This window comes from Ursus maritimus, unplaced genomic scaffold (genome assembly GCF_017311325.1).
Source record: "Ursus maritimus isolate PB19 unplaced genomic scaffold, ASM1731132v1 scaffold_32, whole genome shotgun sequence".
NCBI lineage: Eukaryota > Metazoa > Chordata > Mammalia > Carnivora > Ursidae > Ursus > Ursus maritimus.
The window spans coordinates 8971794-8999614 of record NW_024425786.1 but is presented as its reverse complement, the minus strand read 5'-3'; the positions used below and the strand labels follow the sequence as shown (position 1 = coordinate 8999614).

The 27821-nt window shown below is 60.0% G+C and overlaps 1 protein-coding gene across 2 annotated transcripts in view; it reads right to left on the bottom strand.

Moving 5' to 3' along the window:
- TNFRSF1B (TNF receptor superfamily member 1B) overlaps nucleotides 1–27553 on the bottom strand; it is a 33647-nt gene extending 6094 nt beyond the window's left edge. The window contains exons 1-8 of one of the 2 annotated variants that reach the window (XM_040645794.1): nucleotides 27387–27553; nucleotides 9036–9135; nucleotides 7165–7293; nucleotides 6432–6581; nucleotides 5818–5911; nucleotides 5152–5390; nucleotides 4552–4629; nucleotides 3911–3945 (exon numbers count right to left, since the gene is read on the bottom strand). In XM_040645794.1, the coding sequence (XP_040501728.1) occupies nucleotides 3911–3945; nucleotides 4552–4629; nucleotides 5152–5390; nucleotides 5818–5911; nucleotides 6432–6581; nucleotides 7165–7293; nucleotides 9036–9135; nucleotides 27387–27464 (903 nt within the window). In that variant the 5' untranslated portion in view covers nucleotides 27465–27553. The remainder of the gene's footprint in view (nucleotides 1–3910; nucleotides 3946–4551; nucleotides 4630–5151; nucleotides 5391–5817; nucleotides 5912–6431; nucleotides 6582–7164; nucleotides 7294–9035; nucleotides 9136–27386) is intronic. The other variant, XM_040645795.1, reaches the window with a different exon arrangement.
- Nucleotides 27554–27821: the final 268 nt, after the last annotated feature.

Sequence of the window (27821 nt, the reverse complement as noted above, 5' to 3'; positions counted from 1 at the left end):
GATTGCCGGATCCCAGAGAGAAAGGAGACAGAAGGGCCCACGTTCTCATTTACTGCCCTTGGCCTCTGGCCTGTGCCGAGCGCGAGGGTCCCAGCTGGGATGGCAGCCAAGGCAAATGAAGGGCTGGGGGGATGCGGCCCAGGACAGAAGGGAGAGGTGAGGGCCAAGGGGTGGGGGCATGCAAGCCCCTGCTCCCCAGGAAAGGCCTTGACCCCTTGGCTTTGCTCCGCTCTCCAGGGGCCAACAATTTCAAGGGTGCTCTGGGCAGCCCACCCTCTCTGGCCAATCACTGCAGCCCCCCTGGGGGGCCCAGCCCGGCCCACCATGGCTATGGCTTCTCCCACAAATGAGCCTGCCCCAGCCCTCAATTCCCTGCGGCCAGTCCACTGTCATCGGACTGAAGGATCTTTTTTGCAAGCTGTCGCTTGAGGCCACCGAGTCCCAGAGAGGGTGAGTCCCCGGCTCCGTATCACACAGCTGGCCTGGTGTGTGGTGGAGGCACAGCGGACCCAGATCAGTGTCGCAGAGATGCTACCTTCCCACGGCATCCTGCCTCCCTGGTTTATGGCCCCAGCTTTGGAGGAATGGAAGGCATTTCACATTCCGCTGAACCCTTGCCCAGGTGGTCTGACTTAGGCCATTGGACGGCAGGCCCTCCTACCCCTGCTGCGAGCTTGGACAGGCAGGGGAAGGAGGCACAAGAGGGGGATCCAAAAGTCATTCCTCAAAACACCCAAAGAAGGGGCTTTGGGGGCCAGCATCCTGCTCCTCTCCTCGTGGCTAGGGCTGGGCAGAACAGGAACCCCCAAAGGTCACAGTCCACCTCCTTCCCCCAAAGCCCCAAGTTGCAAAGTTCAGGGAGGCACCGAGTGCGGCAGGTGCATCCTGAGTGCAGCTGCTTGGGCTGGGAGGGGAGCACTGAGAAGGCTCGCTCCAAAACACAGGATTCCAGACAGCCAGCCCCCATCACGGCCCAGCCCCCCCAGGGGCAGAAGCAGAGCCACCGCAGAGCCACCAGCTGGGTCCTCCAGATGCCACAGCTTCCTTGTCTGTCTGTGTGAGCGTGTGCTCTTGAGGCTTGCACATCTGTATGTACAGGTGTGGGGGGGGGGGGGACAAGACCAGGGCGGGTGCATATCTGTGAGTGGTGCTGTTAGTGTACGTGCTGGGGCTGGAGAAGAGAGGCCCTCCTAGGTTGGTGTCTCAGGCTGCTCTCATTAGCTGTGTGACCTTGGGAAAGTTACTTAACTTCTCTGAGCCCAAATTTCCTAGGCAAGACAATTGGGGCAATAATCATACTGCCTGGGTCGGAGCGTGGCTGTGAGACTAAATGCTCAGAACTGTGCCTGGCACACACTCAGCGCCTCACAATCGTTCACTCTCCTTGTGAGACACGAGCCCATGCCGGAGGGCGTCGGCGGGAGTGACAGTGGGCGAGTTCCCATGCATAGCCCAGCTAGGCTCCCTCCTGGCAGGCACAGCCACTGCCCGCAGGCTGAGGAAGAGTGGGGCACGGGCTCAGCGTGGGGCCGGGGTGGGAGCCGGGGCACTGGAGGGCCCCGGGGAGGAGGCCCAACCTGTGGGGACAGGCCCTGCTGCGGGCCGAATGTCTACCGTGGCGGAACAGCATGGGGGGAGCGGGGAAGGGCAAAGCCTGCGGATTCCCACCGAGCTTCCAAGCTGGACTCGGCCACTCACCCAGGGGTCTAACCTTCCCTGGGTCACTGACCCTCCCTGAGTCTGTCTCCTGCTCTGTAACATGGAATCGGCCGTAGTGCTTCCCTCGCGGGGCTGTGTGAGGATTCGGTGGCTGGGTGCAGGCGAGAGGCCTGGCGTGGGTGGCTCCGGGCCTCTTCCCAGCCACCAGTGAGTAAGCTCTCGGGAGCTTGAAACCAGCCTTGGGGGGAATGTTTATATGGTGTGAACAAACACCACAAATCAGAGTCTGGGTGGTTTGTTTTTTGTTTTTTGTTTTTGAGCTGCCCAGAGAGCCAGTTACCAGCACACCACGGGGCTCTCTGCTGAACCGCACTCAAAGAACAATCGAGTTACACTCAGTGAACAGAAACTCAGTGAAGGGAAAGGAGAAGTGGAGGCCACTGGGCCACGCCCAAGACACCTCCGGGGCGCAAGTGTTGGGAAACACTTGGTCGGGACAGACACTGCGGGAGCAAGGAGGCTGGGTAGAGCCTGGGGGTGCACTTGCTCTGCACCCCACGAGGCACCAGCTGTGAGCACCCCTGAACTGAAGCCAAAAGATAGGAGGGCGTGGCATTTGTACCCTGGGGGAATGGGAAACAGTTCGCACTTGCAAGCGGGTCCGTTTGTCTAACGCAACACTGCAGGACAGGTGGGCCACGAGTCCAGAGACAGTGCTGTGTGACCTTGGGCAAATCACGGTCCCTCTCTGCACCTCTCTTCCTGCCAGCCACATCAGGAGCTGAGATCAGTCTCAGGTCCCTACCAAGTCCAACTCCCTGTGTAAACCTTGGGCACTGGGCCACCAAGGGCTGAGCTTCTTCCTAGCACGGTAGTTCTCGGTCAGGGGCGATTCTGGCCTCCAGGGGACATTCCGCGATATCTGGAGTTATTTTTGGTTGTCACTCCCGAGAAACGATGCTAGCGGCATCTCATGGGGAGAGGCCAGGGGTATGACTGAGCAGCCCACAGTGCACAGGACAGCCCCCCTCCCCTCCAGGGACAAAGAATGATCTGACCCCAGATATCAAAATTGCTACAGTTGAGAAACCTTGCCCGAGCAGGATTGGGGACATGGAGGGAGTTCCTCAGACTCTATTTCCTCATCTCTAAAGCGGGTAAAAATTCTGCCCTTCCAACCAGGTAGAGGTTAGAGCAGACACGGTGTACTGGTTCCTCCAGCACCCATTCCCAAGCCCTGCCCTCCTCTCCTCCACCACAGAGGCTGGAAAAGCAGCCAGGGGTGGTCCCATGACACGGCTCTGGCCCATGAGACCAGAGAAGAAGCCCACCCAGGGCTTCAGGGACAGTGTCTGACTTGCTGGCAAAGGCACCAGCGCCGGCCTGGCCACGTTCCCCTCTTCTTTCTGCCTCAAACCTGGAGCTCCCCTACGGAGTGGGGCCCGCGATCTTGCGAGGTAAGGTCACAGGCAAGAGAACAGAAGCCGACAGGCGGAAGGGGACAGAGCCTGGGGTCCTGCTGGCCTCACAGAAGGATGTAACTGAACAGTTCCAGCACCTGGCAGCCCCTCGACAACCTGGGACATGAGAAAAAGAAAGCCCCTCTGCTTTAAGTCACTGGCAACCAAATGCCTGACGAGCTGCCACGCCAGTGTTCTAGCATGAGGCCCTCCCAGACCCCGCTTTATAAAACGAGACCAAAGGTGGGCTGCTTCGGTCAAAGCAGAGAGCAGGACGCGGCACCCAAACCCCCAGGCTCCCTCTCAAGCCCGGAGACGACCCCCTCCCAGGCCCTCTTGGGAACACCAGGGTACCCCCCGCACGGCTCCATGAGGAAGTGCTCTGTGAGGTCTCAGGGAGACACCGAGAACAGTGGCCACTGAGTGACCAGCACAGCCCTCACGCGGGGCTAAGCCACACCGTCTCCTTCTAATGGTGAGGAGACAAGCGTCGTGAGTCATTTCACATCTGCCCAGCATCACAACAGGGGTCCGTGACCAGGTGCGTGACACCGACACCACGGACCCCCTGCTCTTTGCTGGGGCACTTCACACTCGCATTCTCGTTTAGCCCAGGGAGGGCTGCCTAACCACCAAGGATAGACTGGCTGGCCTTTCCTCAGCCCCGCAGGGCTGCACACTGCCTCACACGGGACGGACCAACCTTCACCATCCACGACTTCCCGTGGGAACACCACGGCCCACCAAGGAAGGAGACCGGGGGAGGAGGGGGGAGGCAGAGGGACACTTACCACTTTGGCTTCTCCTTGTAGGCAGAAGGGCTTCTCTGCGAAGAAGAGAGAGGGGACAGACAAGTCAGGGAGAGTGGCTTCCTCAGGCCACACCTGCTCGAACGAAGAGGGGAGCACGGGGCCCAAGCAGAACCATTCAGAGTAGGCCCCGCCCTGGGCGGCAACAATCACCCACCAGACGAGGTACACGGGAGCCCCCGTTCCCAGCTCCCCAGCTGGCGCAACCCTGTCCCATTCCCTTCCACCATGCTCACCTGTTCACCAGCACCCCCCTCTCTGCTCACTCCATGCCCTCTCCTTAGCTTGCCTTCTCTGTCCTGCACACGTCCACCCACGGACATCTGACTCAGCTCCGAAGCCACTGTTCCAGAAGGCCTGGGGAAATCCCCCAGGATTTCCAGACAAGAATCCCAGACTGCCACCCCCTTGGAATGCTCTGATGGCATCTTGCCTCCTAGTAGGTAAACTAGGGGCAAGGCCTTCTGCCCCCCGCTCTGAGCTCCCACGGAACAGGGACTGCCAGTAGCTAGCTCCGTCTGACCCACAAGGCTATGCCCAGTGCTAGACTCATAGGAGGAGCCCTAGAAAAGCTTCCAGAGCAAATGGATGAATGCACGAAAGAGGAAGGAATGAAAACTTACTCTTTTTTTGGGTCATGATGACACAGTTAACCAGCCCTATTATCAGCAGACCCAAGGCTGTCACACCTACAATCAGTCCTAGAAGGAAAAAGAGAAGCTCAAAGCAGCTGCAGAAAGCAAACTCAAACGTACCAGGGGCCAGGCAGCCAAGTCCGTGACCAAAGATGCCTGGATTGCCATGGGAGGGGCAAGCTCAGTCCAGAGGCTCTCAAATTCAATTACAAGACCAACAAGCCAAAAACTACGTACCAAACAAAACATGTCTGTCGGCCACATTCAGCCCCCGGGTGACCACTTTGAGATCTGTGGCCTGATGGGAGTCCTAACCCCAGAAGGGAAACCCATGAGGTGACCTGCCCAGCGCACCGGCTAATGAGTTCATCAGAAACGGCAACCAGGAGACCATCTCCCCTTGCAGATAAAACGCTGACCCCACCACTCCCACCCAGCAGTTCTTAATGACAGTGCCAGGTAGGTCATGGCAGAAGACAGGCAGACACCACCTGCCTCCCAGGACAGGGGACAGGGTCCAGCCCACAGCAGGTGCTCAGTAAGGCTCTGAGATAGTAGAGAGGCTGAACGAGCCCTCCTGGGACTTACCAATCGGAAGAGAGATGTCGCCTGTGCTGAGCCCTTCAGTGGGGGGGCTTGGAACCATGGGGAACAGAACGGAGGTGCTAGGAGCCATGCTGGGCCCTGGAGTTGGCTCCCCACGCTGCGATTGCGTGGGCCCTGGCTGGGACGTGGAGGCTGGGCGTGGGGCCATTCCCAGGGTGGGGGACACAGAGGTGCAGACTGCATCCACGCTGGCGTTGCCAGGGACGGCCACCGAGCTACAGCTGGGGGAGGGGGAGGTTTGGTCAGGGGACGACAGAGGCCAGAAGGGCTCGGCGTGGCCGGGCTCACTCATGGGAGCCAGGCCAGCAGGCAGGGAGTCCCAGCAGCCACGATGCGGGAGAGAGCACTTGTGCCACACCCGCCCTCAAGACCACCCCTTTCTGTGCCCACCCCTTCCACTCCCCATGCCCCCCGACCCAGTGCTGACTTCCAGGGCAAGGCAACTATACACCTGCTGGCTGTCCTGGGACCCACCCGCCCGCGTACTATGGGATAGGGCCATCCTGGTGGTGAATAAGGCTCCCAAGGCAGTGGATTGGGGGGGTGGGGGTTCACGTCCCGTGGCATGGCCGCTCTGTGCTCTAGACCAACAGTCACCCAGGGACCGCCCTCCCTGCTCCTCCAGAACCGAACCGCTCAGCCACTCACGTCCGATGGGGCCTGCAAGGGTCTGTGGATGACGTCGTATTGGAGAACGTCCCTGGGGCACAGGGAGCGCACACCACATCTGACGTTGCAGTTCCTTCAGGGAAGAATCGGAATCTGTCACCACCTCAAACTCTTAGTAGAACAAGCGGGCTTCAGCACGGGGGGCCTAGGAGAAGTCTGAGGGGCCTACGGACCTCTGTCTGCACCTCTGCCCCTTAAAACACACACGGGAGCACACTTGCACACGTGTGACCGCACACACATACACATGCACGCGCACACACAGACACACGCGCAGCCAGGCACTTTGTACTTGAACCAATTCTCGTGACTTCCTGGTCTCCAGGATCACGTGGGTCCACCTTCTGAGGCACCGATTTTCCAGGATCTTTGGGTTTAATCTGATCCCTCTCTGGACCCCCCAAGGCCTAGCCCACGGTAGGTGCCTGATCCTGCACGCTGGAGGGAAGATTGCGACGGGGAGGGGTGGACAGCTGCGTGGTAGCAAGCACCTGGCCGCCACCGCCCATGTTCCCAGGCCCGGCTGATGGGTTGGCACCCATGAAGGAGAGGCCCACGGGGGTCCCTGAGGACCGCGGGTCCTGGCCGCATACCTGGTTTGGCCACGCCGAAGCCCGGGCGGCACTGGCGCAGTGGTGCGCACAGCCGGCAGCCTTCCTGCCTCTGCAGCGTGCAGTACCAGCCCGGTTTGCAGCTGCAGATCCGGTTCTGCTCCCGAGTGCAGGCTTGAGTCTCCACTTGGTCTACAAGAGCCGGAAGGGCAGCCCAGGATCAGCCCCGCCTCCACCGGCCCCGCCCGCTACGGTCTTGCAGCATCTCCGTGACAGCGCGAGCAAGCACACCTGCTCTCCGAGGCTTGGCTTCCTCAGCTCGAAAATGGGCCCAGTTCTCCCCCTGCTGCCCTTGGCCTGCCTGCCCCATGGGGCTATTGGGGAGCATGTGATGAGACAGGATGAAAATGCCATTGGCAGGGCGCCTGGGTGGCTCGGCCAGTGAAGCACCTGCCTTCCACTCAGGTCACGATCCCGGGGTCCTGGGATCAAGCCCCACGGCGGGGTCTCTGCTCAGCAGGGAGTCTGCTTCTCCCTCTCCCTCTGTCCCTCCCCTCTGCTTGTTCGCTCTCTCTCAAATAAATAAATCTTTAAAAAAAGAAAGAAAGAAAAGGCCATTGGTCAACAGGGAAGGGCTGTACCCATATAACCTCCTGTTCTGGGGCATGAGGACAACGGGCCTGGGTAATCCTAGCCAGCACTCAGCCGGAGGGGCGGACTGCACAGTGGCCTGGGGAAGGCTCCGGGGCCCAGCCCCCTCTCTGAGCCCACTCACCAGAGCTACAGCGGGAGCCGCAGCTCAAGCACTCGGGAACCCAGTTCCAGAGCTGGGTGTAGGTGCTGTCCTCACAGCGGGCACACACGGTATCTGAGGTCTCGGTGCAGAACGACTGTGCATGGAAGCCTGAGAAAGCAAAGGCCAGAGGTCAGTGGCTCGTCCACCACCCCCCAGAGCCCCAGCGTCCCGAGCCTGCGTAGGAAGACTCTTTGAAAGCGTTCCAGGTCCTTCGCCAAGTCATCTCACATCCTGCAGGCCCCAGCTGTCACTCCATCGCCACAGCCCTGATGCTCGTACAATGCCTTTCCCTCTGCTCTTTCCAGATGCCTGGCATTCCACCACTGGAACTGCCTGGTACTAGTCAATCACACTTTAGTGAGAACTGGTTTGCTAGCTCCTTTCTTCTCTATAGTTGGCTAAAATTCTCCACCTGTGGGTATGAACTAGCAGGGCCACAACCACTAGTAGGAATGCAGTCCCTGATTTCCTATCAAGGATGAGGATATGGGACTCTTGTGGGCCAGGAGAGAAGGCATGCCAGGAGATGGGGGAACACCAAAGCAAACCTTTAAGGGGTTTCTCTCTTGAGCCTTGAGCCCTATCCTGCCATACCCACCGCTGTGCTAATCCAGTAACTTCTTACAGAGACTGCCAGTTAACAGAGAGTCACTTGGGAGGTCTCTTAAAGTGGCAGCGGGAGATGACAGGTACACGTGTGCCCACCCACACCTCAGGCTAATGGCTCAAGGGCCCTCCGACGGCTTCCTAGCTTCTATAGAACAAAATCTAAACTCTTACTGTGGCCCCTGCTAACTTACTCTCTGTGGGCCACACACTGGCCTCACTGTTCCTCAAGTTCACCAGATAGGCTCCCACCTCAGGGCCTTTGCACCTGCTGTTTCTCCAACCTGGCAGGCCGTTCCCTGTATATTTGTATAACCCACTGCCTCACCTCCTGCATGTCTCTGCCTCACCTCCTGCATGTCTCTGCAAGTGTCGACTCTGCAGAAAGGCCCTCCCTGACCACCCCGTACCAAACAGTGTGTCCTGCTCCATCGGCTTTGCCCTGCCCTGTTTTCTTCACAGCATTTACTCTGATAGGACCACACAACTATTTCCTCTGTTGGCTTCTTTGCCTGTGCCTCTATTAGATGCAAAATCCATGAGGGTGCGGATTTTGTCTGCCCTGCTCTCCGTGGTACTCCCGGTACTTAGGACAGTGCCTGACACTTAGATGATGCTTTACAAATGGTACAGGAAGGCATGTATCCATGAACGAGCAGGTGGAGGACACCAAGAGTTGAGCTACTCAGCTTTCCCAACTGGGGTTAGGCCTCAGGTCCACCAACTGTGAGATGGGTAAGCACACACTGCTTGGGTCATATATGTACTGAGCACCCACTATGTGCCAGGCGCCGTGCCAGGCGCCGGGGATTCCGCAGAGAACAAGCCCACACACAGGAGCACACAGTGGCTGTGGCAAAAGAGGAGCCAGGCCATGACTGTAGGGTGAAAAGTTGCTGCCATGGGGGATGCCTGGGGGCCAGCAGGAGCTCAAAGGAAGGGCCAGATCTGACCAGGCAGTGTGGGCAGGCTTCCTGGAGGAGGGGTCCATCTAAGCTGAGGTCTACGGGAAAAGTAGGAGTTAACCTGGGGAAGGGAGTTGGGAATTATGCCAGCATGAGGGAACAGAATGTGCCAAGACCCTGAGGCAAGAGGCAGCATGGGGCCAACTCATGGAACTAGAAGGAATTCAGTTAGAACTGAGGGCCGTGACCCTACCCGGCTCCGAGCCCCATCCCCACGCTCCCTGCAAGGCGCCAGCCCCCAGGCGTCCAGGAGTCAGGGCCCCAGCGGCTGCCCCTCACCCGGCGGACACATGCTGCAGCACATCTGGGCCCTCTGGTTGAAGTACTCTCTGTGCCCGCATTTGCTTCCAGGCTCCAGGGCATAGGGGAGCAACGCCACCTGGAAGAGGGAAGGGAAGGACAGCCATCAGCACGGCCACGCCTAGATCCTGTCACCCCTAACACCTCAGGATGGGGGTCCTGTGGCCTGCCAGTGTTAGGCCCTCTCCCTCTGGGGCTCTCCCGATGTGCGGACGGCCCCCTTCGAGAGGAAGGTGGACAGGAGAGCCCCCACCTTCTCTTATCGCCTCTTCTCCCTCCCTCACTGCCACACGCTCATGTCTGCAGGTGGTGGCGCCAAGCCAGCTGGCCGGAGAGTGGGGCTAGCTCCTCTAACACTCCAGGGGACAGACGTGGGGACCCAAAGCTGCCCAGAAGGCAGTGGCTTCAGTCACAGAGAACCACGGTGCTCAGCACAAAGCTGCCCTCTGCCTAGGATGCCTCCTGCTCCCTCCTGCACCTGGGAATCACACACCCTTGGTGCTTCCAGCTGAGTGCTGCCTCCTCTGGGAAGCCCTCCCTGACTCCCCCAGCCTGTGTCAGGTTCCTCCTCCTCTGGGCTCTCTCTGAACACTGGATATGCCCCTGCTGACAATCAGCTCATTCTGCTCAAGTGGGGTAGGGGGGTGCCTGTGCACCTGCACACCTGTGCACAAGTACGTGTGCCCCCACATACACACACATGTGCACACATAGACGCACACACCACCAATGTCTGTGACACGGGCAGAAACAACAGCCCCATCATCTCTAGGCCCTCAGACTCCAGCACAGGGCCCACAAGTCGGGGCTCAGTAGACAAAGGCCGGTCGATGACGATAATGACAATGACCATGCCTTGAGCACTATGGGGTGCCAGGTGCTCTACCCAGTGGATACTATCGCCCCCCCCAACTCAGGTCCCCTTGTACCAGCAGGGCGCCCAGCCCCCAGGCACCCTAGGTGTTGCCCAGTACCGGCCCGGCCTCCCTGCAGGACTGACACTACGTATAGTTCACGCTCCAGGGACCCCCCTGGGGGGTCAGGCTGCAAGGAAGTGGGCCTTGGCCTTCCCCCTCCACACACTGCCTGGGAGTCGGGACTGCCAGAGCCTCTGCCGGGCCCCCGAGGAGAGGACGAGTGGCTTGGCGGGCAGCACCACCCCCACCCTGGCTGCACACAGCTCAGGGCCAACAGCTGCAAGTCATGGGGGAGACGAGCCCCGGGGCTGGGGTTCCCTGGGACAGAGCGATCTGTGGCGCTTCCTGCCCGCACTGCCTGATCCACCTGGAACAGCTTCACGCTTCCTCAGATAAAATTCCACATATCTCTTCCGACGGCAGCCTCCCCGTGAAAGCTTCCCAGGTCCATCATCACTCGGACCCAGAATCCCGACCTCCTCCTTCAGGGGCTCCTGGCCCACAGGGCTGTGCCCCCACTAGCTGGGTGCCCTCTGAGCCTGTGGGGTGGGCGTAACTCTGGTATTACCCCGGAGCCTAGCACGTACTGGTGTTCACGTTGTAAGTGTTCAGTAGATGTTCAGGGTTCGCTAATCTAAGCAGCGGGCTTCATGACAATATCATTCGTCAAGGGGGCCAATGCAGCACCACGGCCACGAAGCATAAACAGGGGGTGCATCCGTCACGCTGGCCTGCCCCCTGAAGCCCCCGCTCCATCCCAGGGCCAGTGCCGAAGCCCCTCTAGTGAGGCTGGGGAAGACACAGGTGGCTAGCAAGGGAAGCGGGAACCATTCTGCACAGCACAGAGCTGAAAAAAGTAACCCATTCCCATCTGGACTACCAGCTTGCACGCCCATGGCTGGGCGTGTGCGTGCACACACACGCGTGCACACACACACGCACACGCACCCTCAATCCCAGCCCTTCCTCCTTCCCCGTGTGGTCCTGGAGCGGGCTGGACAAAAGCAAGGCCCCTTATCAGGGCTCCTCACAGGTGGGGGTGAGGCTCACTGTCAGTGTCCAAAACATCTGGGGGGCCTGCACTAATGATGTTACTAATGACTCCCACCCCAACAAACGGGGCAGAAGCTCAGGGAGTGGGCTCAGGAAGCTGTTCGGTTATAAAAAGAAAGAAAGAGAAAGACCCCCGCCCCCATCGCAGGGATTCTGACACTCCGCTGCTGCACCTATCCGATTATCTGGCACCCGTGGACAGAGCAAGATGACCTGGCGGGGGGCACAGAGAGGAGACCCAGAGACCAAAGGCCGGGGCAGCCCCTAAACCAGAGATTCGTACCTTCTGCAGCCCCCTTTACACACACCATTCGACTGTGCACCAACGTGGCGGAGGGCCTGACTGTCCCCCGGGCCCCCGATGGGCCTTCCCTGCAGGCTGCCACTGTGCAGCTTCCCGAAGGGAAGGGGCTGTGGCTCTCCCTCTGGCTGAGCACCCCCAGAGAGCAGCCCCGAGAGCAGGGAGGGCTGCACCTCCTTCTCCCGCAGGGTGGCCGGCACAGGCCTCGGGGACCCAACCCAGCACACCGTGGGCTTCATCCCCACCAGGAGGGGGGCAGAGGGAAAGCCGCACCCTGAGGGCAGCTAGGAGGGTACAGCCCTGGGAGGCCAGCCCTGGCTGGGGGGAGGGTTTCCTGTCAGGGTCCAAAAGGCCTGATGGGAAAGGGCCCTGCCCTGGCCAAGTCTGTGCTCTCTCTCCACCCACGGGCCAAGGGTTCCTGGACAAAGGCAGGCAGCAGGACCCCACAGCCCCCAGGCCACTACCCAGAGGCCTCCCCTCCAGGGCCTTTTCCGGTCAGCATCTTGTTATGAACACCCTTCCCTATACTTCCTCCTGCTGCTCAGTGCGATTCCAGACCAGAGGGGCTGGCAGCAGGCAGAGGAGGTCAGCCCTCCCTTGAGCAATCTCCAGGCCTGTTTATCCTCTTGGACAGGGGAAAAAAAAAAAAAAAAAAAAAAACCAACCACAGCCCTGTCATGGCTTAACAATGAGGAACAGAAAGCCCCTCCACAGAGCAGGACAAAAGGTCACCACTCCCTCTACTGTGGAGCTCCCCAGAGCAGAGGCCCGGCTGACCCACAGTCCAGGGAGCCGGCCTCAGGTCACCCCAGAAGCCACATGGGCCAGGGGTCTCTGGACGGCCCCAGCACGGGGCCAATGGGCTCTGGGGAAACGTGATCTATGGAAGCTTCTAGATCCTTTGGCTGGTGTTGGGGAGGCTCACACCCACATATCACCCACCCACAGGGGAGCTCTGACATTTTAAAATGAGGAAATAAATTGGATAGTACTCAATTTACTCAGCAGTGTGGCAAACCCAATCTTCCAAAATACAAGGTCCCCAGGTGAAAAATCTGGAAATCACTGATGACTCTTAACCACTCATTTAACAGGGGGGCAAGCTGTGACCCAGTGTGGGGATGGGGGACTGGAGAGAAGATGGATGGATAGGTGTATGGGTGAATGGATGGATGGAAGAGAGTTAAGGGAGAGAGGGAGATAAGGGAGGGAAGAAGAGAGGGAGGGAAGGAAGTAGGGAGGGAGGAGTGGGAAGGAAGGAGGAAGAGAGGTGAGGGAGGGAGGGAAGTGGGGGAGGGGAGGAAGGGGAAGCAGGGAGGGAGAGAGGGAGGGAGGAAGAGAGGTGAGGGAGGGAGGAAGGGCCTATCTAACATACAATATATGAGACACCTCTAACTGTGTGAAATGGAGAGGGAAAGAAGCAAAGCCACCTCCCTGGTCTCCCAAAAGTTCTAGATCATTCCAGGGCCTGGCTGGTGGCAGGCTGATGGAGGACCACGCACAAGGAGGCCATCAGGGCGCCCCCTCACCCACTCTCACATCAGGGTCAGCAGCTCCCTTTCCTCTGCTCAACATGGGGCCCCCTTCTCCCAGGACAGGAGAAACCCGCAGAACAGAGCAGCAAACGTGCACTGCGCACCTGCTGTCTCCCGGGAGCGACTGACTGTACGTGTAGATCCGTGGTCCCACGGAGTCTCCCGGCAACGTTCCCAGCAGCCCAGAGGTGAAGCGACAGCCCCCCGAGGCTAGAGCGCGAGAGCGCCACTCCTTGCTGCCTCCCCTCCTGCCTCCCTTCTCTTGGGGAGGTCCCCAGAACACAGGACCCAAGCTTCCCTTCCCTCTTGACACAGACCCAGAACCCCAGGTGCCCCCCAAAACTCAGCACCCCCTCCCACCACCTGGCCTCCGTCACTCCTCCACGTTCTCAGCTCTAGCCCTTTGAGGAGGAAATGAAACGACAGGATATTCGTTAAGCACCTACTGTGTGCGGGCCAGGCTGCAGGCACTCCATGGAAGCCTACTTCTGCCCCCAAAGGCCAGTGGGCGCATGCCCAGCTCACAGCTGACGGAGATCAAGTCATTTGTCTGAGGTCATCCAAGAAGGATGGGGTGGAGTTGGGGTGTGACTCTTGTCCTGATCCCACTAGAGAAATCCTAGGTCCCCTCCTCAGGACAGCAGAAGGAGCCAGCTCCTTGTCCCCGGGTCACTGCAGCGCCCTCCCCCCCCCCCCCCCCCCGCCCCCGGTTCATCTACCTCCGTGCCACACAGGGACGGGGGCCCTGGCTCACCAGGGCTCACAGGGGCTCACAGGGGCACACAAGGGCATACAGGTTCTGTCTGTCACTCGGGCTCTCCTTCCTACACACACATACACACCCCCGTGCAGGGTACCCCTCTCGGGCTCAGGCCACCACCCTCTGAGCTCAGCTCTGACCTGGTTTCCCAGCTGACCCCCCAGGAACCTCAGAACAGGCCGGTCTTCCACAGCAGGCAGGGACATTCGCCAGCTGAGACCTGGCTCCTCCCAGAACTGCCTGTGTCACTGGGCTCCTGAGAGGACCCGTCTGCAGGCTCGGCTTTGCCAAGTGCTGGAAGGATGCCTGGGAGCCCAGGAAAAGAAGGATGAAGCCCAGAAGTGGGGACCACGATGGAGGTGCAGCTGCTGGAGGCCAGCAGGGGCCTCAGACACTAGATCTTAGCGACCTCCCATTTAAAGGCAGAGAAAGTCAGGGACAAAAGTGGGAACGTTCAGTCATTCAACAAACACACCGAACACTTGCCAGTCCAAGTGCTGGGCATTACTGCACTGAACGCTGCCCAGTCCCTGCCCCGCCTGGGGCCAGAAGGCATCGGGAGAATGGGTTTGGCGTGGTGCAGGCACGGCCAGGAGGAGGCCAGGCAGCTAGGCCGGGCGGCGGGGGCCAGGGTCAGGACGGCAGACACAGGGCCAGCGGCCGCGCCTCCTCCCAAGGCTCCTCCACGCCAAGCATCGTGCAGAGCTGTTCAAGCACCTCGCCGGCCCTGAGTCCCCATCCCAGCTCTGTGAGGTCAGCACTGGGGTTACTCTCAAGTCACAGCAGGAAACTGAGCCTCAGACGGTCTCCTCGCCTTCAGCACGCGTCCTCCCTCGCACCAAGCTGGTGCCTTCATCACCCCCACCCCAGGAAGACTGGACTTCAACGCCCCTGGGCCCACCCAGAGGTCCTCCCTGTCCGACTCAGGCACCCCCTCTGTGGTGGGCAGTCACTGGCATCTCTGTGCCTCAGTTTCCTTGTCTGGAAAACGGCGCTGCGGGCCTGCTTGACGCTCTAAGCCCTTTCCAGCTCTGCCCTCTTAACGACGGGTGTCAGAGAGCTCAGGCCCCTCCGCAGACCTCAGAGGACCGGGTGGGTGAGTGGGTGGCCGCCCACATGAGAGGCGGAAAGACTGAATGAGCCGGGAGGTGGGGCGGGGCTGTGAGGCCAGGCTGAAAGTGGGTACGGGGAGGGGCTGGCAGGCCCCAGCCTCCGCCCCTCACGCCTTCTCCCAGGGCGAGGGCAGCCTGTGCAGTTGGCCTCTGGCAGGAGAGGGACCCGAGATCCAGAACCTGGTATCACGGGAAGAGCCCTAGACGGAGGTGAGAGCATCTGGGGGCATACGCCGGTCCTGGGGGACTTGCAGGTGTCACTTACCCTCTCTGAGCCTCAACACTGTCACCTGTAAAATGGTGACACAACACCTTGCCCTGCCTCCTCCTGGGGCTGTTGTAGGAACAAAGGCGGGGGGGGGGGGGGGGGAGGTAGCGTCTGAACTTGGGTCCATCACCTGCTCCCAGGCTCCCAGGGGGCCCCCTGGGGGAGCGCTCAGGGTCTGCAAAGGCCCTGAGTTGTAGACTTATGTCAGACAGACTATAAGAACTGGCTCCTTCTGCTTGGTTTCAGCTAAAAATGGACGAGGTAAGGACAGGACTCTGGGCAGCAATTTGCCCGGGGCCTGTGAGGTGCTAGATGGCTCAGGTGGGCCTTGTAGAGGAGGGGCTTCCCTCCCACCTGGAGGCCAAGTGTGGGGAAGCTGACCTGTGACCCTTGGAGTTATAGGGTCACCCATGGGCTAACCCCAGGCCTACTCCTCAAGGAGCTAAATTTGGGAGGCCGTGGCAGGCCAACTGCCATGACAGTGGGGTGGAGGCCTCACTGGGGCAGAGAGAGAGAGAGAGAAAGAGAAAGAGAGAGAGAGTCCCACGGGCCAGATGGCGAGCTTCCTGGGGTAGCTGCCTCAGGTGGTCTCAAAGGGGCTTCACAGGACCCCTAAAATAAAGAGCCGGGGTGAGGAGCCAAAACCCAGGGACGCAGTGTCCAGGATGAGGGACAGTAATATGGCGGTGAGCACCTGAAAGCACGGGAGCCTCGGAGACCTGCCAGGGCCAAAGCTACAGCCAGACGAGAGTCACCTGGGGAGTCAGGCATGCCTTTTCCTGCTCGCCGCCCCCCCCCGACCTCCTCCCCCCTCACTCTTGCCCTGGAGGAGCAGGAATGNNAGCAGCCTGAGAGCAGGGCAGGAGGGACAAGGTCAAGGTGGACATGCACCGGGCCCTCACGGGGGCCATCAGCCAGCGAGCGGCAGAGCCCGGGCCGCCTCGCAAGTCTCATTCTGGAGTCTGAGTCAGCGCTGTCCTGGGGAATTGGGCAACCCTGCACCAGATGACTTCCTGTCCTTCCCGTTCCTGGAGCCCGGCCCGGCCCTGGCCCCGTATGTACCCAAGGTGGTGGCCCTCCGTCCCTTCTCCTATTTATAAATAGACAGTGAGAGAGAGGAAGGCAAAGCAGGGCAGGCCCGGGGAAGGAGAAGCGGCTGTCACCAGGCACTGTCTTCTCAGAGCACGGCAGCTCCGGATGGAGCCTTCTGCTCTTCCGGCCACTGTCAGCGCAACATCTCTGGGCTCTTCAAGACTCTCGAATTTTCTGGAGACCCTCCCCCAGCTTAGATGCCAGTATCATTGGGAAGGGGTCACCGTCCCGGCCTCCCCCAGGAGCTCCGCTGTGTGCGGGGAGAGGGCAGGAAGGGGAGACGGTGGGAAGAGGCCCCAGGGAGAAGCTTCAGGCTTCGGGGAGTAGCATGTGCCTCTCAAACCTACTCTTTTCCCAGGGCCAGAAAGACAGAGAGACCGTGCAGACCCAGGAGAAACGCCTACTGTATACACACAGCACTGGCACCGCATGCATTCTCTCCTTTATTCCTGCACCAATGCGAGGAGGTCGCTATCACCCCGTTTTAGGGATGAAGCAACAGAGGCCTCTGGAGAGTCCGCACTAAGTCCAAGAGCACGTAGCCAGCAAGTGGCAGACGGGAGCTCGTCACAGCCACGTCCATCTCCGTGTCCTTGGACAGTTTCATACCCTGTGGTCTGGTCCTGTTTCTTTGTGTCATAGAAGAGGGGCCCCGGCAGGGACAGTGACCCCTCTGAGAACACTCAGCGAGCAAGGCGTGAGCGGATGCAGTGTCTCTCCCAGAAAGGTCTCCAGGGTCCCAGGGGCAGAGGCCGCGGCCATGGGGAGGGGCGGAGACGTCTGCCGAAGGACCCCGACACCCCTACACAGGTGGAAACCATCTTCGAGCAATAGAGAAACCCCATCATTTGCATGGCAGCCCCTGGGGCCCTGCGATCCGGTGGGAGGCGGCAGAGCCGTCTGGGGCTCCATCTTGGGGGGTTCGGGGGAGCCCGGGGACTTCGGGGGGTGCAGCCACATCAGGCCAGGCCGAGCCGGCGGCGCCGCCGCTGGGGCCAGGCAGCAGAGGCCTGTCTGCCGTCATGGAGAGGAACAGCATGTGCGTCAGGAAAGACGGACCACATCACAGGCGGCGGCCCGGGGGTGACACATCCCACTCTCTGCCTCCTGCCTGTGATGTTGCTTTAGAAGTGAGCCAGGGCCAGACAGGAAGCCCGGGCTGGTATCCGGTTCTGGGGCCAGGCTTTGTGCTGAATGCCAGGGCTTGCATCTAGCAGGGTGTGGTCCTGCCCCCGAGAAGCTAGTGGCCGAGGACACCCCCTCCCACTCCCACCCCCCACCCCCACACACACCGGCCTGTCGGCCTGTCAGAGTGGTCTCCTCAATGTACCTGGCTCCTACCTCCCCGCTCTCGGCGTCTCCTGCTGGCTACAGCCTCCTCCCTCTTGGTCCCCCGGCTTTCCAGATGGACCTGCAGCCACCTTCCTACAGCCAAGTCTGGCCTGGTTTAAACCTCTGGCTCCACTATGCTCAGGCCCAAGCTCAGTGTCCCCAGCTTGGGACCCAGGCACCGCTGTCCAGCCCCTGCAGCATCCCCACCACAGCCTCCCAGACAGGGCAGCATGTGGCGCCTTCCCCCCCACCCCCGCCCCCACCATGCCTTCACTCCTGCTGTTCCCCTGCCCCAACATCCTGACCCCCACCCACTCCGCCACACCCCCGCGGCCAACTCTCCCACTTCTTTCAAGAGTCCTCTCCACTCTCACCCTAGGGAAACCTTCTCTGAATGCCCAGATGGGGCCAGAGGTCCTCCTGAGGGCCCCAGGGACAACCTGGGTCCAGCTCTATACTGCCCAGACCACTTTTTGGTTCATCATTCGTTTTGCAGTGTCTCCGCCTCAAAGACAGGCTCCATGCCCCTCGCTACACAGCGTAATAGGAGCTCTGAGCCAGGCACCGGGGTTTTAATCCCAGCTCTGCCATTCTGCAGCCTCGGTTCTGTCATCTATGAAATGGGGACAAACACAGTGCCCGCCACATAGGGCCATTATGATTCACCGGCAGTAAGAGCCAAGCGTTACTTGCTGGCTTCTTATTACTCATTGCTCTAGGCGCAGGGCACAGGACACAGCAGGTGCCTAATAGATGCTGAATTGTTTAACAGAAGCAGAAGTCTTCATTTCCAGTTAGTTGAAATGAGTTGGAGCCAGCAGGAGAACGGGGCGGGAAATGGCTCAGAGAGGGAGATGTCTGTCCTTCGTTGGGGGAGACGAACTGACAGCTTTCAGAGAAGAGTCCCTCACAGCCACGGCGACCACCATTACAGGCGACCACCATTACATCTGGGTGGTGGTTTGCATGCAGAGCTCTGGAGCCCGACTGCCGGGGGTGGAATCTTGGCTCTGCCTCCAGTGAGCTGAGACCCTGAGCACAGAGCTGACCCTCTGTGCCTCAGCTGCCTCTCCTATAAAATGGGGGCAGTGATGGTCCCCTCCCCAGGGGGCTGTGAGGACTGAGGGCTCAGGAAAGGCATGAGGTCCTTGCCTGGCCCCGTGAAGCCCCCCGCCCCCAGATGTCAACCCCAGCCCTTGGTTCACTGCACTCTCCCAGCCCCCAGGGGAAGTGACAGAGACACCTTTATCCCCACCTTACCGATGGGGAAAAGCGAAGCTCAGAGAGGAGCTCAAGGTCCCCGGGTACTCTGGCAGCAGAGCGGGGCCCCCCCGGAAGTCCTGCTCCCCGCCAGTGGGGGGCACGTCACATCCCACACCACACCTGGGAGGAGTGGGTCAGCCTGCCCGGTCTCATGGCACCCCAGCAGGAGCCCAGGTCACCCTACGGCTCCCCATGACAGCTCTAGGAACAATAACCAGAATCGCTTGGCTCAAGCTGGGGCAGGGCTGAAGGCAGACATGCCTTGTGTTTCAGGATGGGACAGAGAGAGACAACTCCTCTTCCTCCTGAGTATCTCTGTCCCACACCACATCTTGAGTCCAGTCCAAAGGCCTCCTTTCCTCCTTGAAGCCTTCAATCCTTCCTTCCTGTTTTCGGCTACTGCCTCAGCCCAGGGCTCTGGCTTCAACTATTCCACATTCTCTACCTCATTTGGCCTGCCAGGGCCAGAGCGATCCTCCTACTCTAGTCTCTGTTCTAGTCACTCCCTTGCTCTAAAACTATCAGTGGCTCCCTATTGCCTCAACCCTGATAGGAGGGGAGGATGGTGCTGAAAGCAGGGACTCTAGAGTGAAGCTGCCTGGCTCTGAATTCAGACTCCCCCCTTATTAGCCAGCAGCACGAGAGTTAGCTTGTTTAAGAAATGAGGTTAATAAACGCCAATCTTTTCATCCACAGACAGTATACACTTCGGGGGGCTGTTGTGAGGAGTAAGTGAAATAAGACATGTAAAGTGCTGGGTGCCTGGGTGGCTCAGTCGGTTAAGCATCTGCCTTCAGGGTCCTGGGATCGAGCCAAGCATCGGGCTCCCCAAGCAGGGAGCCCGCTTCTTCCTCTCCTTCTGCCCCTCCCCCTGCCTCATGTTCTCTCTCGCTCCCTCTCAAATAAATAAAACCTTAAAAAAAAAAAGACATGTAAAATGTTTAAGAAATGCTCCCAAAAATCACAGAAGCTCCCACTTTCTAATGTAATCTTTATATTTTTTACTACTTGGGTTACCGGCCCCAAACAGCTGACAGCCTCATGAGCCATCGCTGTTCCTCGTGAGGCTTTAGCTTCCGCCAGGACATCTAGCTACTGTCCCCTGCTACTCCCGCCTCCATGCCTCCCTCCACACCTTTCTCCCTCCGGTGCTCACTCATTCCCAACCTGCCCACCCTGGGGGGGCTCAGCTTTTAGAGGGATCCCTATGTGGTCGTTGCAGAAGGAGGACCTGGAAGAGGACAGGATGGAGAGGCAGAGCCAGGAAAGTGACAAGAAAAGATGAGGGTCAGGGGGCCAAGGGGCCAGGCCCGGAAGACAGTGGAGCCATCGGGGTGGGGGGCGATGGCTGGGAGGACAGGGAGGGCATCGTGCCATGAGGTGGGGGCGGGGGGCTCCGGACCTCTGGCAGCGCAGGACAGCAAGGAGCAGGAGCCCTGCAGCAGCAGGCAACAGCTGGCCAGGAACGAGCTGAACCCGGGGTCTCTGCGAGTGGCAGACAGAAGCCCCGGGCTGTGGGTTAGCAGGAGGAAGGACAGACAGGGCTGCCCGGGATGCTGGTGGGCAGCCCTGCTCACTAAGGTGAAGTGCTGGGAGCCCTTCCCGGGAGACTCACTGTCAAGTTCCGACCAGGGCCTTCTGAGTGGGGGCCGTGTGGAGGCCAGAACTTCACTCCACCCTCTACCCACCCCTGCACTGCCTCCCCCAGTCTAACACTTGGGGCCAAAGGACTCCAAGGCAGGAGTGGGCGAGGTCCTTGCTGATCTCAATTTCCAGCCAGGGCAGCCGAGGCTCAGTGAGGAGAAGGAAGCTGGCCAAGCCCTCCAGAGCTCAAGGCTGAGCCAGGACCAGGTCTCAGACCCCCAGCTCCCAGCCTCATGCTCCAGTCGCTTCTGCAGCCTCGGGCGTCTCTCCTGGTAGACATTTGACAAGGTCTCCCACGGACGGCCCAGAAGATACCCGTACACAGCCTGCCTGTCCCCAAACCCCTCCGCACTCTGTTCCCCACCCCCCAGGCCCACTCAATTCCCTGAACCCGTGGCCACGGCAGCCATACCCACTCAAGGCCAAGCTCAGAGTGAAACAGATGGGTGGGCCACTGTCTGGACAGCAAAGGAAAACAAACAAAAGCCCCTGGGGATTTCTACCCTAGTCTCTGGTCAGAGCAGCTGGGTCAACCCAGGGCCCCGGCTCCAAGCCGGGGACAGAGCAGCAGTTTGCTGGCCTCTTGAGGACCCAGAGCTCCAGAAACAGACTTAGCCTGGGGCTTGTGAAGTCGGCCCGCATTCCACCCTGCCTGTCTTCCCCACGCGTGCCCACTTGGTGTCTGCTGCCCAAGTGGGGAGGCCGGCGGCCACTGGGGGCCTGGGAAGTGGGTCCTGCAGCCTCCCTCCGTACCCATGCATCGCTTGGTGTGAAAGAGCTGGCTGATGGGCCTTCTCATTCTAGAAATTGAACCAAGAGTCCAGTGAGCATAAATTTGCACAGGTGACACCTGAGACATAGTCTGTCCCCACCCCTCCCCCTCTGCAAAGACGACATGGAGGCTCAGAGAGGTAGGACGGTGTCACCGTCAACCAGAAAGCAGGGCAGAGGCAAGACCACAGCTGCAGCCTGGGGCCTCCTGGGCAGCCGCCCCCCACTCGGCTCCCCCAGCACGGCTCACGTTTGGGGCAGAAGGAAGTCTATTCTTCCGAACCCCAGTCGGTAAACAGACACTTCCTCCTACGGCGTGCGCAACCCTAGAGCCCCAAACCACAGTGATGTCACTACCCCCCGCCCGTGACCTCACAACACGCCACTGTGGAAAATGACCGTGGGCCCCACAGGGGTGGGCCCTGAGCTTCGGAGTCCCAGCCCCCCAGTTGACAGCTCAGCAGAGGGGGACAAATGCCCACAGCCCTGGGCTGTGAAGGGGGCCAGCAGGACTCAGAACCAACGGCGAGGGCCATGTGCCCATCATAGGTGACAAAGGACTTCTTCGCGGAAACTGTCACTCCCCACCCAGGCTTCCCCGAACCTTTGGGTTCCCAGACAGCAGGCCCTGCAGTGAATGCCCACAGCACTGCCTTACCCACAGTCTGCGGCCCCAACGGGTCTGGCTTCTAACTTTACTAAGGGGCAGGGAGGCAGGAAACCCATGAATTCTGTTCTGCCTGAAGCTTCTGCATCTCGTCTAGGAAGCAAGCTGACAGGCAGCCAGGAATTCTTGATGCCAACGGTGCGAGGCAAGGAAATCATTCCAGGCACAGCAAGCAGGAGGAAGACAGTCTGGGAAGCCAAGATATTAACAGTGGGGTGTGCTGGGCTCTCCTTCCTGGGAAAACTTCTGGAACCCCTCACCCCTCAGTCTACGGCCTTTGTCAAGCGCGTGCAAAGCTGGCACTTCCCCAACATTCCAAAGAGAGTGTGGGGATCAGTGGTGCGAGGTTTTATGGATGGGAATGCTGAGCCCCAGAGAAGCTAAGTAACCCGAGCAAGGTCACACAGCAAGCCAGTGACAGTGCTCGGCTGGGAACTCTGCTCTCCCGACACCCAGGCCGGCGCTCCTTCCTCAGGGCCTTGCTGTCTCGGCAGCCCCTTGGAGGCTGGAGAATGGACAGCACAGCCTCAGGGGATCCTTCGCAGGGCGTTCCCTTCTAGAGATTACAAGTAAACAGAATTTCAGGATCACAGAGGTTAGAAATGGAAGAGTTCTTAGAGATAGCCTAGAAGGCCCATCTTGCAGGTAGGAAAGCTGAGGCCAGAACATCCCCTTCACAGTGACGTCATCAGACTCCGCTATACTGTGCCACATGTACCCCCTCGCTCACTCTCAAATGACACAGAGCACCTGTAACTCATGAACGGAGCAGGGGTGTGATTTCCTGACCCCCCAGCCATGGCCACATGCTAGGGTCCGCAGGCCAGCCAGTTGGACTGGTGGTGTGAGAGGCCCAGCAAGGGGCATCGGGGTAGGAAAGACAGCCAGGGAAAGGCAGGCAGAATGAGAGCTGTGCTCAGGGACGTTGGGAAGAAGCTCTGGGCAGCTGGAGGTCTGCCACCCACACCTTGGGGCCCCATGGCTCAGAGACAGAGACTGATCCATGGTTGTCCCCACCTCGGCCCCAGCACCGTCCCACAACCCAGAGTCAGGTCAGGCCCCGCAAAACCACAAATGCTCAACTAGCCACCAGGGCGCTTGTACAGCCAGCGAAGCACTTTTAACCGTGACAGCCAGCCAGGGAGGATGGGAACCCAGAGACTCCCAGAGACGGAACGACTTGGCAACAACACACGGCCTGTAAACAGCAGAGTAAGGATTTGAGCTGAGGTCTGCCTGATACTGAGGCCTGGGCCCTTCCCCTAAGTCATCAATACTGCTTCCCCCCGGCCCGCCAGAGCGTCCGGAACTGGGAGTGGCAGCTTCTCTACTCTGTTCCCGTTCCCCTGGTGGCACCCCTCTCTCCTCCCTAACCCCCAGCTTCCCCCCCTGCCTGCTTCTAGGCAAGTCACATGCCTACTAGAGCCCTGAGTCATTGCCAGTGGGTGGCCCCATCACGAGCTCGGGTGGGGAGGTGGGGGACAGGAGGGAGCACTTTAGGGAGAGCACCCCTAGCCTCAGCAGACCCAAGCGCAACACGAAGAAGAGCCCAGAGAAATACCCCAAACAGAGGGAGACGGCCTGGAACCCAGCCCTGCCACCGCTGGCTTTTCACACTCTTCGGTCTCATCCCTGAAACAGGGCCATGATAAAGGTCAAACGAATATCGTTGCTCATTTATTCAATATTTTTTAGCACCTACTACATGCCAGGCACTATTCTAAGCCAGGGGTTCTCAACCAGGGCAATACCTGGTGACATTTTTAGTTGTCACAACGAAAGGGGGGTGACTACCAGCATCAAGCCAGTAGAGGCAAGTTGCTACAGGCCGGTCCCACAACACCTACATGGCCCAGTGTCAGGAGTACCAGAAACCCTGCCCTAGGCTGTGAGTCTATACTGGCAAGCAGGTCCCTGCCCTCTCCCTGTTCACATTCCAGGAGGAAGATGCAATGAAAGTGAAAGAAACAGAACAGGTGATGGGTGTTATATATAAAAAAACCAAGCAGGTCAGGCGAGGGAGAGCACCTGGTAGGGAGCTTTTTTAGGCAGGATGGTCAGAGAAGGGTTCTCTGAGAAGGATTCATCTGAGCAGAAAGAAGTGGGGTGAATGAGACTAGGGGATATCAGCAGGAGGAGCTTTCAAGATGAAGGGCAAAGCAAGTGCAAAGGTCCTGAGGTAGGTGTGTGTGTGTGTGGCATGCTCAAGGACCAAAAAAGCAGCCAGCATGGCGCAAAACTGAGAACTAGCACTAAATATAACACACACACACACACACACACACACACACGCACGCATGAACCATGGTTGGCATCAAAATTCCCCCACCCAACACACAACTTTCCTGGCTATTCCTCCAGGAAGCACAGGATGGTCAGGACCATAAACGCTCTCCCAGCCCTGGGGAGGAGCAGGGCTCCAGGAGCCCCTGGGTCAGGCTCCAGGATGGCAGTGAGGGTCACTACCCGACACAAAAATGCCAGCAAGGTTCTGAGCCATCTTCTCAACCATCTCTGCTGCAAGGCCTTTCACACCCACTCGGCTCTGTGAGGAGAGCAAGGTGGGAAATACTTCCCATGTCCACAGATGGGACAACGGAGGCTCACTAACTTGGCCCGGCTCACGAGGGCAGGTAGGGGCAGAGCCCAGGTCTGTGACCATTGGTGATAGGGCTCCTGGAGGGCTGGAGCCGGGTCATGGGCATCTCAAGGTCCCCAGAGCCCAGCACTAGGGTGGGCCTGGAGTAGAGGTCCATGAATGTCGGGGGAATGAATGAATGGCACGCATCGGGATCCCTGGCCGCCTGCCCACTGCCCTCTGATGGAGTGCCCCGCCACCAGGCCACATCCTCAGTCAGCACCCAGGTTCCCCTCTGCGATGTCAGGCAGAGCACAAAGGGACATCCTGGAACAGCAAGTACACTGTTCACCCATCTCCACACCAAAGGCCATCGTCCCCAAGCCAGTCTGGGAGCCCCAACTTCTCCCCTTAACTCGAGTTGGCCCCGGGTCCCTGGGTGATGAGGGGGGAAGTGGGGAGCCCTCAGCCTCAAGACTTGCAGTGGGAGATGGGCCTGACCCCATCCCCAGCAACAAGCAGACAGCCAGACGGCTGGGAATGCAGCCCACCCCCATCAGAGGGCACTAAGTGCTCACCTACCCTGCCGGCTTTCCTGGCCTTTATTTGCCGAATGAATGAATGACCGGAGGAAGGAACGAAGCGTTCCACACCAGCCAGCAAATACGGCTTTGGAAGGAGGCAAAAGCCCTAAGGGCATGAGGCTGCCGCAGCCGCAGCCAGGTCGGGTCTCCTGGGGGCTCCTTCTGCCACTACACTGAGTCACAGCCAATGTTCCTGACTACACAGTGAGTGTGCGGGACCTGACAGGGGCAGCAGGGGCACCCAGATACAGGGAGGGGGTAGCGAAAGGAGCTCTGCCATCCGGCAGACCTGCGTTCGAATCTCCACAGCCCCCACCCGCCCCCAGCTCTGCAATCCTGGGAAACGTCACCACCTTTCTGGGGCTCAGCTTCCACATCTCCGAATGTGAACAACGGCATCCCCCTTTTAGGAGTAGCTGTAAGGAAGCTTTCAGTGGGGCTCTGTACGAAAGGCCTAGGACAGCGCCTGGCACTTCGTTCCAAAAAAGAAGCTACTGTGGTACTAATAAGGAGGAGGACCCCACAGGCCCTGCACTCCAGGAAATTTCCAACTGTTGAAGTGGATAAGACACAACGAGATTAAAAAGCAGAACAGAGTCTGTCCTTGGGAAGAACAAAGAGCCGAAGATCCAATCCAACTGGGAGAATGAGGAAAGGGTTTCCTGGAGAGGGAGGCATGTGGGAAAGGCCCTGAAAGAGGGGGCAAGGGGAGTGCCATGTAAAGGGGACAGCGTAATGACCTTATCTCACTGGATGTGGGGTACAGATGCAGAGAGGTGGCAGAAAGAACCCAGACCCTTGACTCACTCCAACATGGGACTCTGGGGGAAATTTCTGCCTCCGCCACTGGGAGCCATAGCAGGCTTCTCAGGCAGGGACAGAGGAGTGATGCCACCAAGGACGATCAGTGGGAGAGGGGGGGGGGGGGGGCGGCTCAGGAGACCAGCCCCAAGGCTGTGGAGATAGTCCTGGGGGAGGGAACCTGCTGGTCAGGAGGGCTGGGAAGTGAGAGGCATGGAGGACCCCTCCCACTACTCCAGGACTCAGGCCTGGTGTCCCACAGAGAAGCCCTGTACCTCTTCCACCGAGGGGCTCCCATGACCCCAAGGTTCACCAGCACAGGACAACACCCCTTGAGGCCTGAGTCTGTGACTTGATCCTGCACTCAGGCTCTCAGAGCTGGGACTCTTGTGACCCTCCTCGGTTTTCAGGACAACCTCTGGGGCAGACCCCAGGACACATCCTCGCACCCACGGCGAGCGAGTCAGTTCTGGTCTGACAGCCTCCATCCTCTGCCCTCAAGAACTGGACTCTAAAGTTATCTCTAGTCGCAGCCAGTGAATCACTTCACATTACCTCATGAGCCAGTGCCACCTGCCTCCCTCCTCCTGGTCAAGATGTTCCCCTGAGTCGGCACACCACACGTCCATCAGGGTGAGCTCATGAGGAATGGACGGAGGAATACCTCCTCCCCAGCTGGTGCAGGCGGGTTGGAGGGAAAAATGCCCCCCTTTAAAGGAAGAGCACCCCCAGGCCCTTCAATGAAATACAAGTTCTTTGAGCCTCAGTTTGCATTCTCTGTGAAATGGGGTTACTCTGTCTTACCAGACTATGGAGACAGCCAAAGAAGGCAAAGGATGAGCAATCCCTTTGCAGACTCCACCTTGCTACTGTGGTGCGTGCAGGTCATGCTGACCAGCACCTCTCTCCATGCTCCTGGAGTCCCTGAGGGTCCCAGCTGTCTTTGATAACCCGCCCAGAAATCCTCCCTTACCTCCTGTGTGTCCCCAGAGCTCAGCCAGGGGAACCTGAACACACTGTCTCCTCCCCATTACTCAGAGCCCACAGAGAACAGGCTCTGAAATGGTCGCCGGACATCCCAAGTCGGTCCTAGGGAGGGGGTCTGTGCAAAGAGCACGGGACACAGCCCACAGTTCTCCCGTGCCCTTATTAGGCGCTTACTGCACACCTGGCCCTGTTCTTTCAGGCGTGCAACCCTGGTATTTCTAAGAAAGAGGAAAACCATAGCCCAGAGGAGGAGGAAGTCTGAAGAGGGTGCCCGCGTCCGCAGCGGGGACAGAGCCCCAGTACGGAACCCCCTCCCCCCGCCGCGGGAGGCAGGGGAGGGTGTCCGTCGGAGCTGGAATCCAGGCTCTAGCCGGGTCAGCCCAGGGCTGGCCGGCCAGCCCCCAAACACCCGGGCCTGCGCGGGCGGAGCCGGGCTGCGCCGCGGGTACCAGAGTTCGTGGCCGAGCGCACGTGTGCCACGCCGGCCTCGGGGGGGGGGGGGCTCCAGCGGGTGTCCAGGCGCGCGCGCCGCGTCCGTCTCGCCCGCGGACGGCGGCGCCTGGGTCGCCCCGAGCCACGCGCCCCGGGGGAGAGCGCGGCCGGGGCGCCCCGGGATGGGCGGTCCGCGCCAGGCGGTGGGCGTGAGAGCCGCGCGAGTCACCCACCTGGACCGGCACGGCGTGCCCCGCGCCCCAGAGCTGCAGTCCGAAGGCCAGCGCGGCCCAGAGGGCGGCGGGCGCCATGGTGCGGGCGGCGGCGGCCGAGCGCGGGCGGGCCCGGCCGTCCCTGACTGTCGCGCCCTCGCGCCTCCTCTCCGCGCTCCGCTGCCTCCGGCGCCTTGGACGGAAAGCGAAACCCCGCGCGCGGGCGGCTGGAGGGAGGCAGGTGGCGGGGCGGGGCGGGGCGGCGGGGCGGGGCCTCTGTGCCACACCTCCTCCCACGCCCCCTCCCCGGCGCGCGGCCGCACCTCCCCCGCACGCCCCCGGCTCACCACTCTCGCGGGGCCCAGCTGGAACCCCGACTCCGCCGCCCGACCCACCCCCGGGTTTGTCTCCCCCCAGCGCCAGCCACTCCCAGCCCTCGCGGACCCCGCAGCCTCC